This window comes from Branchiostoma floridae, chromosome 10 (assembly GCF_000003815.2).
Source record: "Branchiostoma floridae strain S238N-H82 chromosome 10, Bfl_VNyyK, whole genome shotgun sequence".
NCBI classification, from domain to species: Eukaryota; Metazoa; Chordata; class Leptocardii; order Amphioxiformes; family Branchiostomatidae; genus Branchiostoma; species Branchiostoma floridae.
Genome location: NC_049988.1, coordinates 20,922,791 through 20,938,534, shown reverse-complemented (window position 1 = coordinate 20,938,534; position 15,744 = coordinate 20,922,791). Strand labels below are relative to the sequence as shown.

The 15,744-nt window shown below is 48.9% G+C and overlaps 1 protein-coding gene across 1 annotated transcript; it reads left to right on the top strand.

Annotated features, from left to right (window-relative positions):
* The first annotated feature begins 385 nt into the window (after positions 1 to 385).
* On the top strand, positions 386 to 15,732 carry LOC118425097 (E3 ubiquitin-protein ligase HECW2-like). Its single transcript, XM_035833916.1, has 14 exons — positions 386 to 483; positions 1,505 to 2,398; positions 3,901 to 4,014; positions 4,196 to 4,290; positions 4,834 to 4,912; positions 5,588 to 5,757; positions 6,293 to 6,435; positions 7,114 to 7,220; positions 7,615 to 9,740; positions 10,108 to 10,366; positions 11,000 to 11,416; positions 11,778 to 11,900; positions 14,179 to 14,409; positions 15,503 to 15,732. Exons 2-14 carry the CDS (start codon positions 2,086 to 2,088, stop codon positions 15,730 to 15,732), a joined length of 4,407 nt encoding a protein of 1,468 aa, XP_035689809.1. The 5' UTR covers positions 386 to 483; positions 1,505 to 2,085.
* The last annotated feature ends 12 nt before the right edge of the window (positions 15,733 to 15,744 follow it).

Here is a 15,744-nt window from a genome sequence, read left to right as displayed (position 1 = left end):
GGATACTAAATTTGCGCATAAAACACAAGATTGTTCGAAGGTGGTATCGCTATAACAAACTCAGAGACGAATCTAAAGCGGCTCAACTCTCAGATCCGTCCGTCCAAGCCTCCAAATAAAACAGTCGTTTATACAGACAGACGCGAGGGTTACAGAAGGGAAGACCGACAGGTCACGTATTCTTATATATTTGGTACTTGTTTTGTGATGACATGCAACATATATGCAACAGATATTGATACTTGAGTTTGTTAATGTCGATATTTTTTCTGTGTTCATCATCATGATTTGACACTTTAAATTTGGCGAGCGATGACGTCACAAGCCCGTCGGAAATCACGCGGCTTCCGGGAAGGATGGGCGTGGCCTTTGCTTCCGGGAATCCCCTATCCCATGATGCCCCAGCGCTGATTCATAAACATCCAAGATGGCGGTGCGAGCTCGATTGCTGACCAGATTTCTGGGTTTCTGGCAGTAAAAACGGTAAGTTCTCGGCCTAGCGCGGTGGTACCGGCTCCGATGCCTGTTGTTCCGGTAGACAGATGTATGAGTGTGCCTAAAATATTGTCCAGTGGGGTGCAGATGGCTGAAGGGACCCGAAACTGGCCCGATTCCCGTCCGCTGCGCCCAACCACCTTGCATACAAATGACGGGAAGTCGTGATTTTCCCAGACTAACTCTGCTGGTTGAAGGGGAGATTTACCGGGGGAGTCTGGCCATGAACTAGGGGTTCACTCCGATGGAGAAATGTTAACGTACCCACGGACTGACTGACTGACTGGCCAAGGATTCCCCGTACCTGACCGAAGACTACGATCCGCCCCCGTAGGAAGGCCTGGTGGGGACTGGGAAGGGGGTTGATGTGTCCGCGCACACGGCCCGGGACCCACCAGGACCCACCCAGGGGGACCGACACGACCCACCCAGGGGCTCGGGCAGGGGCGCGCCTGCCGCCGAGAGGAGCACGAACCGGCCCCGCGGGAAACTCCGATACCTTCGTGGCGATAAATCAGATCAGACATGAGAAAATAATCTTCTATAAAATAGTGAAAACGTCCGTATGCGTCGCACTTGCATCTCAACACATCACAATCACAACATTTGTATTTTATATTTTGTATTCAACATCATCTAGATGACAAAACAATGTTACACATTGTGTGACTGACTGCTGACATGACATGTTGTATGCAAAGCAGATTCCAAGTATTGAAGATTTGACTTGAGATAGTGTGGAAGTGTGAAGGCCACTGCTATCTATTCACAATATCTCTGTATCAGCACATACTGTATATGCCTCACATGGCAAATATCGGGTCGGTATGGCTATTTTTTATGTGTATGATAACTGCATGTACAGTGCATGTAATATTTGTGACATATTTGTGGTGCATGGCCTGTGTATGAATACCTGTATCTGTGGTATGTGTTGCCATGTATGAGATCTCTGTTAGTGTGCAATGGCACCTAAGATTGACATTTGTTTGTTTGTTGTATCCTACAGTTAAAAGAACTTCAGGAAAACTGGACTGTGTGGTTGGAAAGCTTTGTGACAAGAAAACTGTGACTGAAAACCCACACTGAAACCCACGTGCATGTTGAGAAACCCACGCTGGGGACCAGGAACTGTGACTGAAAACCCACACTGAGGAAAACGTACACTGAGAAAAACCCACGCTGAGAAAAACCTACACAGAGAAAACCCACACTGAAAACCTACACACCTACACAGAGGAAACCCATGTGCATGCTGAGAAACCCACACTGAAAACCTACACAGAGGAAACCCACGTGCATGCTGAGAAACCCACACTGAAAACCTACACAGAGGAAACCCACGTGCATGCTGACAAACCCATGCTGGGGACCCGGAACTATAGCTGAAGACCCTGGTACAGAAGGGAATTTCCATGCATGGGAGCAAATAAAGTATTTTGTGGACACCTGTTTTCTTGAGGCCCTCCTGAGCCTGGGAGCCGCCATGTTTGTGTTCAAGCTGTGAACCATGTGCAGACTTCCTGCTATGCCGGAACGGTGTCGGATTACGCAGAATACCCCCCGCCCTGACATGTGGTCCGTTCCAACATGGCCGCCCGTACGCAACTCGAACTCATTCAGCAGCAACGCGACCGTGGACAACGGTTCAGCATGACCTCTGACCTCATCTTCCCGCCGCGGCAGGTGTTGCGGAACCGCCTGGTCCGGCGCGTTCCGCGGCTGAACCTCCACGACCGGGCGAACTCCGACACGAACCTCGCGCACCCGGACTTCCTCAACCGGTCAAGCCTGTCCGTCAGCCGGTACGAGTACACCTTCGGCGTGGACAGCAGTCTGGTGGTCACCTGGGACATCAAGGAGGAGGTCGGCGCTAACGACTGGATCGGGCTCTTCCCTCTCAGTAAGTACCATAGTGTCAGGTACCATAGTACCATGAGGTACCATAGTACATCATCAGGTACCATAGTACAGCAGCCTGGTGGTCACCTTGGACATCAAGGAGGAGGTCGGTGCTAACGACTGGATCGGGCTCTTCCCTCTCAGTAAGTACCATAGTATCAGGTACCATAGTACCACAGTACCATAGTACATCATCAGGTACCATAGTATATCATCAGGTACCATAGTACAGCAGCCTGGTGGTCACATGGGACATCAAGGAGGAGGTCGGCGCTAACGACTGGATCGGGCTCTTCCCTCTCAGTAAGTACCATAGTACTACCAGGTACCATAGTACCATAGTACATCATCAGGTACCATAGTACCATAGTACATCATCAGGTACCATAGTACATCATCAGGTACCATAGTACCATAGTACATCATCAGGTACCATAGTACATCATCAGGTCATCAGGTACCATAGTACCACAGTACCATAGTACATCATCAGGTACCATAGTACATCATCAGGTACCATAGTACCATAGTACATCATCAGGTACCATAGTACAGCAGTCTGGTGGTCACATGGGACATCAAGGAGGAGGTCGGGGCTAACGACTGGATCGGGCTCTTCCCTCTCAGTAAGTACCATAGTATCAGGTACCATAGTACCATAGCATCACAGTACCGTAGTATCAGGTACCACAGTACCATAGTACATCATCAGGTACCATAGTACATCATCAGGTACCATAGTACATCATCAGGTACCATAGTACAGCAGTCTGGTGGTCACATGGGACATCAAGGAGGAGGTCGGGGCCAACGACTGGATCGGGCTCTTCCCTCTCAGTAAGTACCATAGTATCAGGTACCATAGTACCATTATGATAGCACATGATAGTGGTACATCAGGTACCATAGTACAGCAGCCTGGTGGTATGTGGATTGTTAGCTGCACTGACTGTTACCAGTTGTGACAGAACTGTACATACACACAGTAATGTTAAACAATGGAGGGATGCCTCCACAGAACTGTACATACACACAGTAATGTTAAACAATGGAGGGATGCCTCCACAGAACTGTACATACACACAGTAATGTTAAACAATGGAGGGATGCCTCCACAGAACTGTACATACACACAGTAATGTTAAACAATGGAGGGATGCCTCCACAGAACTGTACATACACACAGTAATGTTAAACAATGGAGGGATGCCTCCACAGAACTGTACATACACACAGTAATGTTAAACAATGGAGGGATGCCTCCACAGAACTGTACATACACACAGTAATGTTAAACAATGGAGGGATGCCTCCACAGAACTGTACATACACACAGTAATGTTAAACAATGGAGGGATGCCTCCACAGAACTGTACATACACACAGTAATGTTAAACAATGGAGGGATGCCTCCACAGAGCTGTACATACACACAATAATGTTAAACAATGGAGGGATGCCTCCACAGGACTGCTGTTCTCAATCACTCTTTTGCCTTCCCAGGTGAAAACTCCCCCAATGGATTCTGGGATTACAAGAACCGCGGTGTGAACGGGACGCACAAGGGGCAGATCATCTGGGTGTTAGATCCGGAGCCGCAAACTTCAACGAATGTGAGTAAACATGGACGAACAGACGAACATAGCCTGTGAGAAGTGAATGTATGGATGAATGAAAAGTACAGAGCCGTTTGCAGTGCCAGTGACTTGACTGAACCATGTTGCCTGTTGTCAGACTTGCCTTTCCCAGGCTGTCCATAGTTTACAGCTATTCTCACAACTGTTATTCTCTGTTGCAGCTGTGACCAGAATCTGTTTTAAGTACTACCATGGAGCGACCGGGGCGCTGAGGGCCATCACTCCTTCCATCAGTGTCAAGAACCCACAAGCACGGGTAGGTGCTGAACCCACGCATAACCCACAAGCACGGGTAGGTGCATAACCCACAAGCACGGGTAGGTGCATAACCCACAAGCACGGGTAGGTGCATAACCCACAAGCACGGGTAGGTGCAGAACCCACGCATAACCCACGCATAACCCATGTATAACCCACAAGCACGGGTAGGTGCAGAACCCACAAGCACGGGTAGGTGCTGAACCCACGCATAACCCACAAGCACGGGTAGGTGCAGAACCCACAAGCACGGGTAGGTGCAGAACCCACGTAGAACCCACAGGCATGGGTAGGTGTAGAACCTACGTAGAACCCTTGTAGAACCCACAAGCATGGTGCATAACCCACAAGCATGGGTAGGTGCATAACCTACAAGCATGGGTAGGTGCATAACCCATGCATAACCCAGGCACAACCCAGGCAAACTGTGTACATTATACTGATGCACATTGGAAGTAGCCTGGGTACCATACATTGGAGGGTCTCTGTGGAAGCCCAAATGTTGTGTCTGACCATTGAAGTTGTTCCTGCCTGTCACAAGGCATTTTCTGTCATTCTGCAGGGTTCAGTAGGGGAGGATGGGGAGGACCACTGCAGACTGGTCAGGTTCACTATATCAGGTAAGTACAGCACACGCTATAGCACACACTATAGCACACACTGTAACATACAATATACCACGCACTGTACCACACACTATAGGTGAGGATGGGGAGGACCACTGCAGACTGGTCAGGTTCACTATATCAGGTAAGTACAGCACACACTATAGCACACACTATAGCACACACTGTAACATACAATATACCACGCACTGTACCACACACTATAGGTGAGGATGGGGAGGACCACTGCAGACTGGTCAGGTTCACTATATCAGGTAAGTACAGCACACACTATAGCACACACTATAGCACACACTGTAACATACAATATACCACGCACTGTACCACACACTATAGGTGAGGATGGGGAGGACCACGGCAGACTGGTCAGGTTCACTATATCAGGTAACTATTATAGCACTATAACACACACTATGGCACACACTATATCATACACTATATAGCACACACTATAGGTGAGGATGGGGAGGACCACTGCAGACTGGTCAGGTTCACTATATCAGGTAAATACAGTTTTTAATAACATACTCTCTCTCTTTAATATCTATCTTATATCATACACTGTAGCATACACTATATCTATATAGTACAAGACATAGTGGTACACACTATGGCACACTACAGGTACTTGTGCTTGAGTTGAAGAAGGATTGTTGTTCCTTGTTTCAGATTTGCATGCGAGGTACCTGAAGAAGGGGATGTTCTTCAACCCTGACCCGTACGTGAAGATGTCGATCCAGCCGGGAAAGCGTGCCAGCTTCCCGCAGCTGACGCACCACGGGCAGAGCACGCGCACCAGCGTGTCGGAAAACACCATCAGCCCCTCCTGGCACAGCGAGGTAAACACATGACCTGTTGTTTTTTGTTGTGCAGTGTACTGTCTTCAGCTGTCCATCTGTGATGCCCTCATCCCCACAGATGCATTGCGTTTGACCTTGAGTGTTCTTCCCATGTAAATTTTACCTTCGATGCCCCCCTCCCATGGATGGATTGTGTTTGACCTTCAGTGTTCTTCCCTTGTTCACCTTTGATGCCCCCCTCCCGACAGCTGCAGATGTGTTGTGTTTGACCTTGAGTGTTCTTCCCTTGTAAATGTTCACCTTTGCTGCCCCCCTCCCCATGGATGTACCATGTTTGACCTTGAGTGTTCTTCCCTTGTAAATGTTCACCTTTGATGCCCCCCTCCCCATGGATGTGCCATGTTTGACCTTTAGTGTTCTTCCCTTGTTCAGCAGTTCACCTTTGATGCCCCCCTCCCCATGGATGTGCCATGTTTGACCTTCAGTGTTCTTCCCTTGTTCAGCAGTTCACCTTTGATGCCCCCCTCCCCATGGATGTACCATGTTTGACCTTCAGTGTTCTTCCCTTGTTCAGCAGTTCACCTTTGATGCCCTCCCCACGGATGTGTTGGAGTTGGAGCTGAAAGACAAGTTTGCGAAAAGCCGCCCGACGATAAACCGTTTCCTGGGCAAGCTGACGATTCCCGTGCAGAGACTCATTGAGAGAAACGCCATCGGGTCAGTCAACACTTTCCCTACCAGGGCAGCCATTTTGATCTACAATTTTTCTTCATCAAACCTTTTAGCGAATAGTAGCGAATCTTTCTTTGTGTAGTAACTGACCAGTTATTGTAAACAGTAGATGTTATGTTGTGACTCGATCATTTTAAAAGTGTTAACTTGAGTTAGAGGTTGAAATACTGAGTGTGAAAAAACGACAATTCAGCCATTTGTAAATGTGCTGCAAATGTTTTTAATGTCAATGGCAATAATAAACCATTTCTCTCTCTTTTTTCTTCATCAAACCTTATGTTATCCTTTTGTGAAACGGAACCAACAGTGTTCGGGACAGGCACCATTTGTGCTGTAATGTTAGACCTGCAATGTGTGTGCAAAGACAGTAAATTATTAGGAACAGATCATTGTTGTCGATGATATGATGTTATATACTCCATTTTAGATGATATGCAAGTTATCCTACACCATGTACATACAAATGTTCTTTTTTAAATTTGTATTGTTTATGTGTTTGTCAGCAGGGCTAGCCCTTTGTAATAGCCATAGACTAGTTGGGCAGCCCTGGCTGTGTGTTCGGTGCAGCCAAACCAATAAATAAATAAATAAATAAATAGGAACAGATCATCCATCATGACTTTATTTTTGTGTTCTAAGGTTTGTAACCTTTGACCCTTGCAGGGACGAAGTTTTGGCCTACAATCTGCAGAGGCGTTCACCATCTGATCATGTGACCGGACAGATCATATTCCGTGTCGTCTTCCACCACAGGAGTGAGGAAGGGGAAGGTAGGGAGCATTTCAAAACACCTGTTTGTTCTCTTACTGTTATCTGACCTGCAGTCATCATGTTTGATTAGTCTTTGCTTGTTTGTTATCTATTTACAGAAGTGACGCCAGAAATCAGACTCCTGATATTTTGTTTGTTTGTTTGTTTGCCGAATAGAGGGCTGAAACCTGACACTGTATGTTTGTTTGTTTGTTTGTTTGCGGAATAGAGGGCTGAAACCTGACACTGTAATGTTTGTTTGTTTGTTTGTTTACAGAGGAGATGCTGACCATGTGTAATGTTTGTTTGTTTGTTTGTTTACAGAAGAGATGCCGACCACGTGTAATGTTTGTTTGTTTGTTTACAGAGGAGATGCCGACCACGTGTAATGTTTGTTTGTTTGTTTGTTTACAGAAGAGATGCCGACCACGCCCATCACCCCCCTGGAGTGTTCCCCATCCCGGCGGCACCTTCGTCACTTCAACATTCCCAGCGTCACCAACGGCCAATCAGCCGACAGCGAGGACGGCACGGTTGCCCCCGACAACAGGACGACCTACAGCAGCAGCCCTGAGGAGGAGCTGCCGGTCGGCGGCACGGACGAGGCGCTGATCGAGGTTGTCATGGAAACCAGAGACTTCTCCCAGCAGCATGACGGTGACGTCATGTATGGGGACGATGAACTCCTGAATGGGACCGACTTCCTGTCACATGGACCAAACCAGGAAGAGAACAGCACGAATCAGGATGAGAACAGCACGAATCAGTATGGAGACAGCACGAATCAGTATGGAGACAGCACGAATCAGTATGGAGACAGCACAGATCAGTACGAGAACAGGATGAGCCTGTGTGAGCGGACGGAAAGCTCGGACGCGCTGCCGAGCCTGGCTACACCAATGGCTGTGGAGGAGAATGTGTCAGACTTCCCCGCTGCAGATCCCCGTGTTAGCGACGACCTCTGCCCTCTGCCCGGCGCAGCGCGGAGCCACCGGGAGGTCAGCTTAGGCGACATTCTGGACCAGCTGTCGCCGGAGGAGCCCGCGGCGCAGCCCCGAGGCAGCGCCAGCATCGGCAGTCTGCTGGATCGGGTGTCGGACAGGAACGACCCTGACTTCCTCCTGGACATGGACCATCTGGCCTACATCGATGAGAACAACGACGTGTTCCACGACGCAGTGGAGAGCCCCAGCCAGCCTTTCCTCCCTGACTCTCCAGTCTGTGGTGTTTCAGAACCCCTTGTGCACCCTCCTGAAACTAACTACACAGAACCCCCATTGGAACCTCCTGAAATTAGAGACACACAACCTCCTGTGCACCCAACTGAAATGAGAGACTCAGAACCCCTTGGTTACCCTCCTGAAACTAGAGACACAGAACCCCTATTGGAACCTCCTGAAATGAGAGACACAGAACCCCTTGTGCACCCTCCTGAAACTCGAGACATTTCCACCAACACGTCCCCAACCCTGGAGTCTCCCACGGCAGTTTTACTGGAGACTCTGGATGCAGAACTCCCCTGTCAACAAGACCCAGATCTCTCAACTGTAGACCCACAACAACCTGATATAGACCCACAACAACCTGATATAGACCCACAACAACCTGATATAGACCCACAACAGCCTGATATAGACCCACAACAACCTGATATAGACCCACAACAGCCTCATATAGAGCTGCAACAACATAATATACACCCACAGCAACATGATATAGACCCAGGGCTCCCTAACTTTGACCCACAGCTGCCTGACATAGACCCACAAGTCCCTACTGTAGACCCATGTAATGATCCTTGTGCTGAGGACTCTGCAGATGGTGCTGATGCGGATGTTACTGCGGATGCAGATGGTGCCAGTGCAGATGGTGCTGATGCAGATGTTTCAGTGACATCTGCAGGGACAGTTGATATAACTACTGACACTGGTGTAGCTGATGCTGATGCAGATGTTACTGCGGATGCAGATATTACTGCGAATGTTCCTGGAGATACTACTGCGAACGTTACATCGAATGTTGCAGAGAATGTTCCTGCAGGTGTTCCCGCAGATGTTCCTGCAGATGTTCCCGCAGATGTTATTGCAGATGTTCCCGCAGATGTTTATGCAGATGTTGGTGCGGATTGCGTCCCCCTGTCCGCGCCCAGCCTGCAGCCCAGCCTGAGTTTGCCCGAGACGGAGTCGGACCTCAGCCCGTCGGCGGAGAGGCGGGGCTCGCATGCTAGGGTGGACACCATGGAACTCATCGCAGAGATCGACAACTACGTCACCACGGTTACGCAGACGGCACAGCGACGGCGCCAGCTGAGCTCGGTCCGCAGCGACAGCGTGAGTAGCGGCACGCGGCGGAACACGAGCACGGACAGCGACTCGACCTCGAGCACCGACACCTCCTCGCGGGACTCCGCCTCCATGTTGAGCCTGCAGGAGCGCCGGCGGTCGCTAATCCGACAGAACGCCGCCCGCACCTCCGTGGAGCGCGCCGAGTCTCAGGACGTGTTCCAGGACACCGCCATCGACATCATCAGGCAAACTGTGGTTAGTCACGATGATGATGAGTTGAAAACATGTAACGCTAGGCTAGTACTAAATGCATGAAGTTCTAATCTTCCCACTTCTTTCTTCCACCCTCCCCATAGATGTTCTGTGTTTGACCTTGAGTGTTCTTCCCTTGTTCAGCCGTTCACCTTTGATGCCCCCCTCCCCACAGATGCGTTGTGTTTGACCTTTAGTGTTCTTCCCTTGTTCAGCAGGTCACCTTTGATGCCCCCCTCCCCATAGATATTCTGTGTTTGACCTTGAGTGTTCTTCCCTTGTTCAGCACAGTTCATCTTTGATGCCCCCCTCCCCACAGATGTGTTGTGTTTGACCTTGGCTGTTCTTCCCTTCTCTCCTTGATCCCCAGAGTAACGGTTTCCACCCAGACAGCACGTTGGACAGCGCAGGGTTCCGACAGGACAGCGTCGTGGACAGCATCGGCACCTTCGGCAGCTCGCTGGATCACGTGGACAGTGAGGACGGGGGAGAGATGACCTCTGACCTTCGCCCCACGCCGGACGGAGAGACGAGCGTGATCGTTGTGGAGGACACGAGCGGCGTACAGACGACCCACGACAGCGAGGATAGCGACTCCGGGGTCAACCTGCTGGCAGATGGGTCGCTAGGTAAGTTAGTCGTTTGTTGTCATAGTTATTAGCTATTCTTAATCCTTTGTTGTCTTAACCCTTAAACTGCCCAAACCGGATATATCCGTCACACATATACATGCCCTGTGTGCCGTGCCCAGTTATAAACGGGATAGCGTATTCCCCCGAAGTAGCAGCTTTGCGCGCGTGTAGTGCACAAACCCCGGAAGTCAGGGACTTCGGCCTTGTTCCAGTGTCTCTTTTTGGAGGTCAGCAGCCAACCCTGGCACTTAAAGCATTTTATAGGGCTGAAACTCTGGCAGTTTAAGGGTTAAGTTAAAGTGGTACCCGTTACCTATGAATTGATTATCATTTATTTAACACTTGTTGGATAAGCATGGAAACATAAGGCTGTTTGTGCAGAAGAAATGTCGTACCAACCTGATGAACTTATCTTGGGTGATATCACTTTAGTGTTGTAGTTTTGCTTGCCAATAACTTGAGTTGATGTATTGATTTTTCTGAACATTCTATTCTGCTCTCCTTCATCTCTTTAACCCATTACATCCAGATCTGGGGGAGACCCCAAAGACCGCATCTGTCTTTGTCATCCCAGCTCTTTCCATTGTTTTCCTGAAACTGTGTTTGTATCTACATCTGTGTGAACCACAGGTCCTGATGACGTCATCGTAGGGACGGACCCGGTTGCCATGGGAGCGAAAACCTTCCGGCCGCGCATCCATTCCTCGGTGCGCTCGGAGAGCTACCTCATCGCCACGCGCCCGGACACGCCCATCCAACAGCGCCGCGGGCGGGTCACGGCCGCCGAGAACGTCAGCAGCCAATCAACACCCAGCACCAGCCGGCAGGCCTCGCTGCACGAGGAGGAGGATGGGACCGCGGCGCAAGAACCCACGGCGCAAGAACCTGCGGCACAGGAAACCCCAGCACAGGAACCCGCGGCACAGGAAGATGCAGACACGGCCGGGCGAGCCGTGCTGATCGAGCGCAGCGGGACGCCTGGGGCCGCGGGCGAGAGACTAAGCACGGGCTCCGACACACAGGCCTCGCCAGCTGCTGATGGGCAGGGTAAGCAAAGCCTAACTGGCTAGTGTTGTGTTGTAATGTTTCCAAAGCCAACATGCTATTTTCGCTGGTCTACTGGTCTGCGTTCTTTTTCTTTCTTGTCAAAACTGGCTGAAGATGTCGAAAGCTTAAACATTGTTGTTACTGATATGTTAAACGTGTCTCCCCAGTGGAGGACCGGTCTGTGCTGGCCCAGGCCCTAACAGGGCTGGGTTCTAGGCTAGGCCAGTGTTGTGTTGTAATGCTCTGTTCTGTTGTTGTAACCAGCAGAGGAGCAGTCTGCCTCGGCCCAGGCCCTAACAGGGCTGGGTTCTAGGCTAGGCCAGTGTTGTGTTGTAACGCTCTGTTCTGTTGTTGTAACCAGCTGAGGACCAGTCTGCCTCGGCCCAGGCCCTTATATGGGAGCGTCGCCCGAGCGCCAGCGTGGAGAGTTCCGACTCACAGGAGCAGCTGCCAGGTCAGGGGGCCAGTAACGGGGTCACTACAGGTGAGTAAACAAACAAGCAAACAAACAAACAAACAAACAAACCCAGCCAGCTCCGACTCACAGGAGCAACTGCCGGGTCAGGGGCCAGTAACGGGGTCACTCCAGGTCAGTTAGCAACAAACATTCAAACAAACGTTTATATTGGGTTTTTAGAGACTTTTCTGTGCTCAGTGGTTTCGTGTAGGGGAGTGTGGTGGATAGAGCTCACTGCTGTAATGAAGTGTGACTCTTGTAGCTTTATTTTAGTTAGTTTTGGTCGGCAAAATCTTAGCTTTCGGGTATCAATTCCGAGGTTGCAAATGGTCATATAACTTGGCTCATAACATTACCACTTGGGACTTCCGACATGCATCCTGGGATCCGTTATTTTGAAATTCCCAGTGTCAGGATTATTTTCTTAGATTTATTTGCCAGTCCACTACATGATTACTTCCTGTATCTGCTTTGTTTCTGACTACTCTCATGTCCCTAATAAACGTACCGGGACGTTTATTTTTTTCCCAGGAAAATTCCACCCGGTACGTTCTTATTTGGGACGGTACGTTTATTATTTTTTTGAAAATTGGGGCTTTGCTAACCAGGGACAACCGCATAATAAAAAGTTTGAGGTTTTCTGTCCATATGTCCGCGGTATTTTTGCTCAAAATTCACTATTTTCGGCCGAAGCAGCTCGGATTTCCCCTCCACTGTGACCCAAACATCCTAGCGATTATGTAAAATATCGGTCGATTTCGCTATGAATGCACAAAGTTAATGTTATTATTGGGAAAATAAGCCGCCACACTGACGTTTTGAAGCACAATTTTTTATATAAACAACTTTTACAGTCTCTATTTACATCGTAAATGAACACACTGATAACATAATTTAAATAGCATGTACAGTATATTTCCGACCATGTGGTTTTGCGCTATCGGCAGTGACAACGGGGCGGACGAATAATTCCTTCACATAAGAAACAACAATTAGAACTTTCTTTCCCTTGTAATGTGAGTTTTGGGGCCACAAATTCTCCAAAAACAGCAGAAATCCGTCAGTAAAAACAGCTTTAAACTTGAAGAAAAAGACCGAAACTGATCCAACATGGCTGCCAGGAATAACACGCACTGACAGTAAAGCTAGCACCCTGTTGCAAGCCAGATTCGAATCACTAAAATGAGGCCGTAAACGGGTGAAAATGATTTTGTTTCGGTGTAATGATGGGCTCAAAATGTCATATATATTTTCAGAGTGTTAAATTTCAGAAATAATCATAAAATTTTCTAATTTTAGCGGTTTCTAGTGTCAAAATATAATCTGTAACATATTTAGTATTTGTGGCCTGAATGCTGGGCTACTTCACAGACGAGCTCTCACAAAAACTTTGTGAACAGTTTGTGTCCATTTTGGGAGTGTTGATGTGTGTTTTAATTGGTGGTTATGTCTAAAACATATATGGTTGAGTACTTGGAGCTATATTTATAATGATTTTATTGATATGCCAGTAATTTTAAGTAATGTACAAAAATATTTATTGATTACTTGCTTCAAGTTCTGAGTAGAAAATTCATGTATCATGTAAATTTTCACATGTTGAATTTGAAAGCACTGTTGGCCCCCGGTTAGGAGTATGTATACCTTTCATTAGAAAATGGAGAAAATATTATGATTTATGATTTGAACAAGATATCTATAGTTATTCAATATCCATTATTCATACAGCTATATTTAACTGATTTGGTGATCAGGTATAAGTAAAATGAAAATAACCTACCTGCTTATTATCTTCTTTGCCTTGAACAGAAGTAGCATGGACACAGTCTACGTCATGTCAATTTGGTAATTTTCCGGGGGGTATGTTTATTCCGGGGGGTATGTTTATTAGATATTGACGATTTGTCCGGGGGGTATGTTTATTCCGGAAGGTATGTTTATTAGGGACATGAGAGTATCCTTTTCTCTGTGGTGTATAACGCTGGTGAAAAAGTCTCTTAACTTAGGGTTTCATTGGGACCGAGAAACCGGGGGTGCCTCGATGGGACCGAGAAACCGGGGGTGCCTCGATGGGACCGAGAAACCGGGGGTGCCTCAATGGGACCGAGAAACCGGGGGTGCCTCAATGGGACCGAGAAACCGGGGGTGCCTCAATGTGGACCGAGAAACCGGGGGTGCCTCAATGTGGACCGAGAAACCGGGGGTGCCTCAATGTGGACCGAGAAACCGGGGGTGCCTCAATGTGGACCGAGAAACCGGGGGTGCCTCAATGTGGACTGAGAAACGCTTTTCCTCCCGTTTGCAGCTGCAGGTGTGACAGGTGCAACAGCTGACGACACCAGTCTTCCTGATGCCGCCTGCTCCCCCCTCCCACAGAATGGTACAGGCCAGGGCCAGGAGCCAACCACAGCGCGGGAGCCGGTCAGGGCAAGGGTCACGCTGCCCACGTTACCCCGGCAACCGCGAGCCAATGAGAGAGCAAACGTGCTGTACCCCCGGGTGGAACCTCCGCCTGGTGTGGACCCGCTGCCCACACGTGAGTCACTACTACAGTACACAAACAAACAAACAAACAAACACACGCTTACACACTCCCACACGTGAGTCACTACTACAGTACACTACACACTCTTACACACTCCACACGTGAGTCAGTAATACACACCCTTACACACTACAGCCGCTTTCCACACGTGAGTCTGTAATACACACCCTTACGCTCCACAGCACACGGACAGAACTGCCATTCCCCACACGCGAGTCTTTCACTCTTACACTCTACAGCACACACTTCAGTCGCTCCTGACATGTGAGTCTGTAATACACACCCTTACGCTCCACAGCACACGGACAGAACTGCCATTCCCCACACGCGAGTCTTTCACTCTTACACTCTACAGCACACACTTCAGTCGCTCCTGACATGTGAGTCTGTAATACACACCCTTACACTCCACAGCACACGGACAGAACTGTCGCTGCCCACACGTGAGTCTTTAGTATACACTATAGTACACTCCACAGCACACGGACAGTCTGGTGAGTCTGCTTCTGCAGTCTACAGGAATGGCAACTCATCTATAAGCCAAATCATAGTTTTAGATTCTCATACACAAGGTCAAAGATGAAGGCCCCTAACATGTAAATCATTTCTATATAGACCATATCTAACACATGTGCAGGCCTGTTTTGTCTATGTCTCAGCCTTTAACTTTGACATACTACCCACAGTGCATTACTCTATGCATGGGAGGTTCAAACCGTGACCTGTCTTATTGCTTTTGTCTATCTTGGGAAGTTTGGCTGAACTTTGACCTGCACAAATGGCAGACAGACTTCTCCACGGTGTCATGGGTTAGGTACCTGTTTTGCTTATTTGTTTGTTTGTTCAGACTGGGAGGCGCAAGTGGGCAGCCACAGGCGTGTACTGTAGGGAAGGCAAATGTTTATTTGTTTGTTTGTTTGTTCTAGACTGGGAGGCGCAAGTGGGCAGCCACAGGCGTGTACTGTAGGGAAGGCAAATGTTTATTTGTTTGTTTGTTTGTTCTAGACTGGGAGGCGCGAGTGGACAGCCACGGGCGTGTACTGTAGGGAAGGCAAATGTTTATTTGTTTGTTTGTTTGTTCTAGACTGGGAGGCGCGAGTGGACAGCCACGGGCGGGTGTTCTACATCGACCACGTGAACCGCACGACGACCTGGGAGCGTCCCCGTGGCAACGTGTCGGCGCAGCAGCTTCAGCGGTCCAGCTCCATCAAAGACGCCGCAGCAGCGCGCCCAGCTGGACAGGAGGTACAGGGGGAGACCTCTAGCAGATTGGGCACAAACTGCAGCTTGGTAAGGGTAAGGGTAATGGGTTAGCGCGCCCAGTTG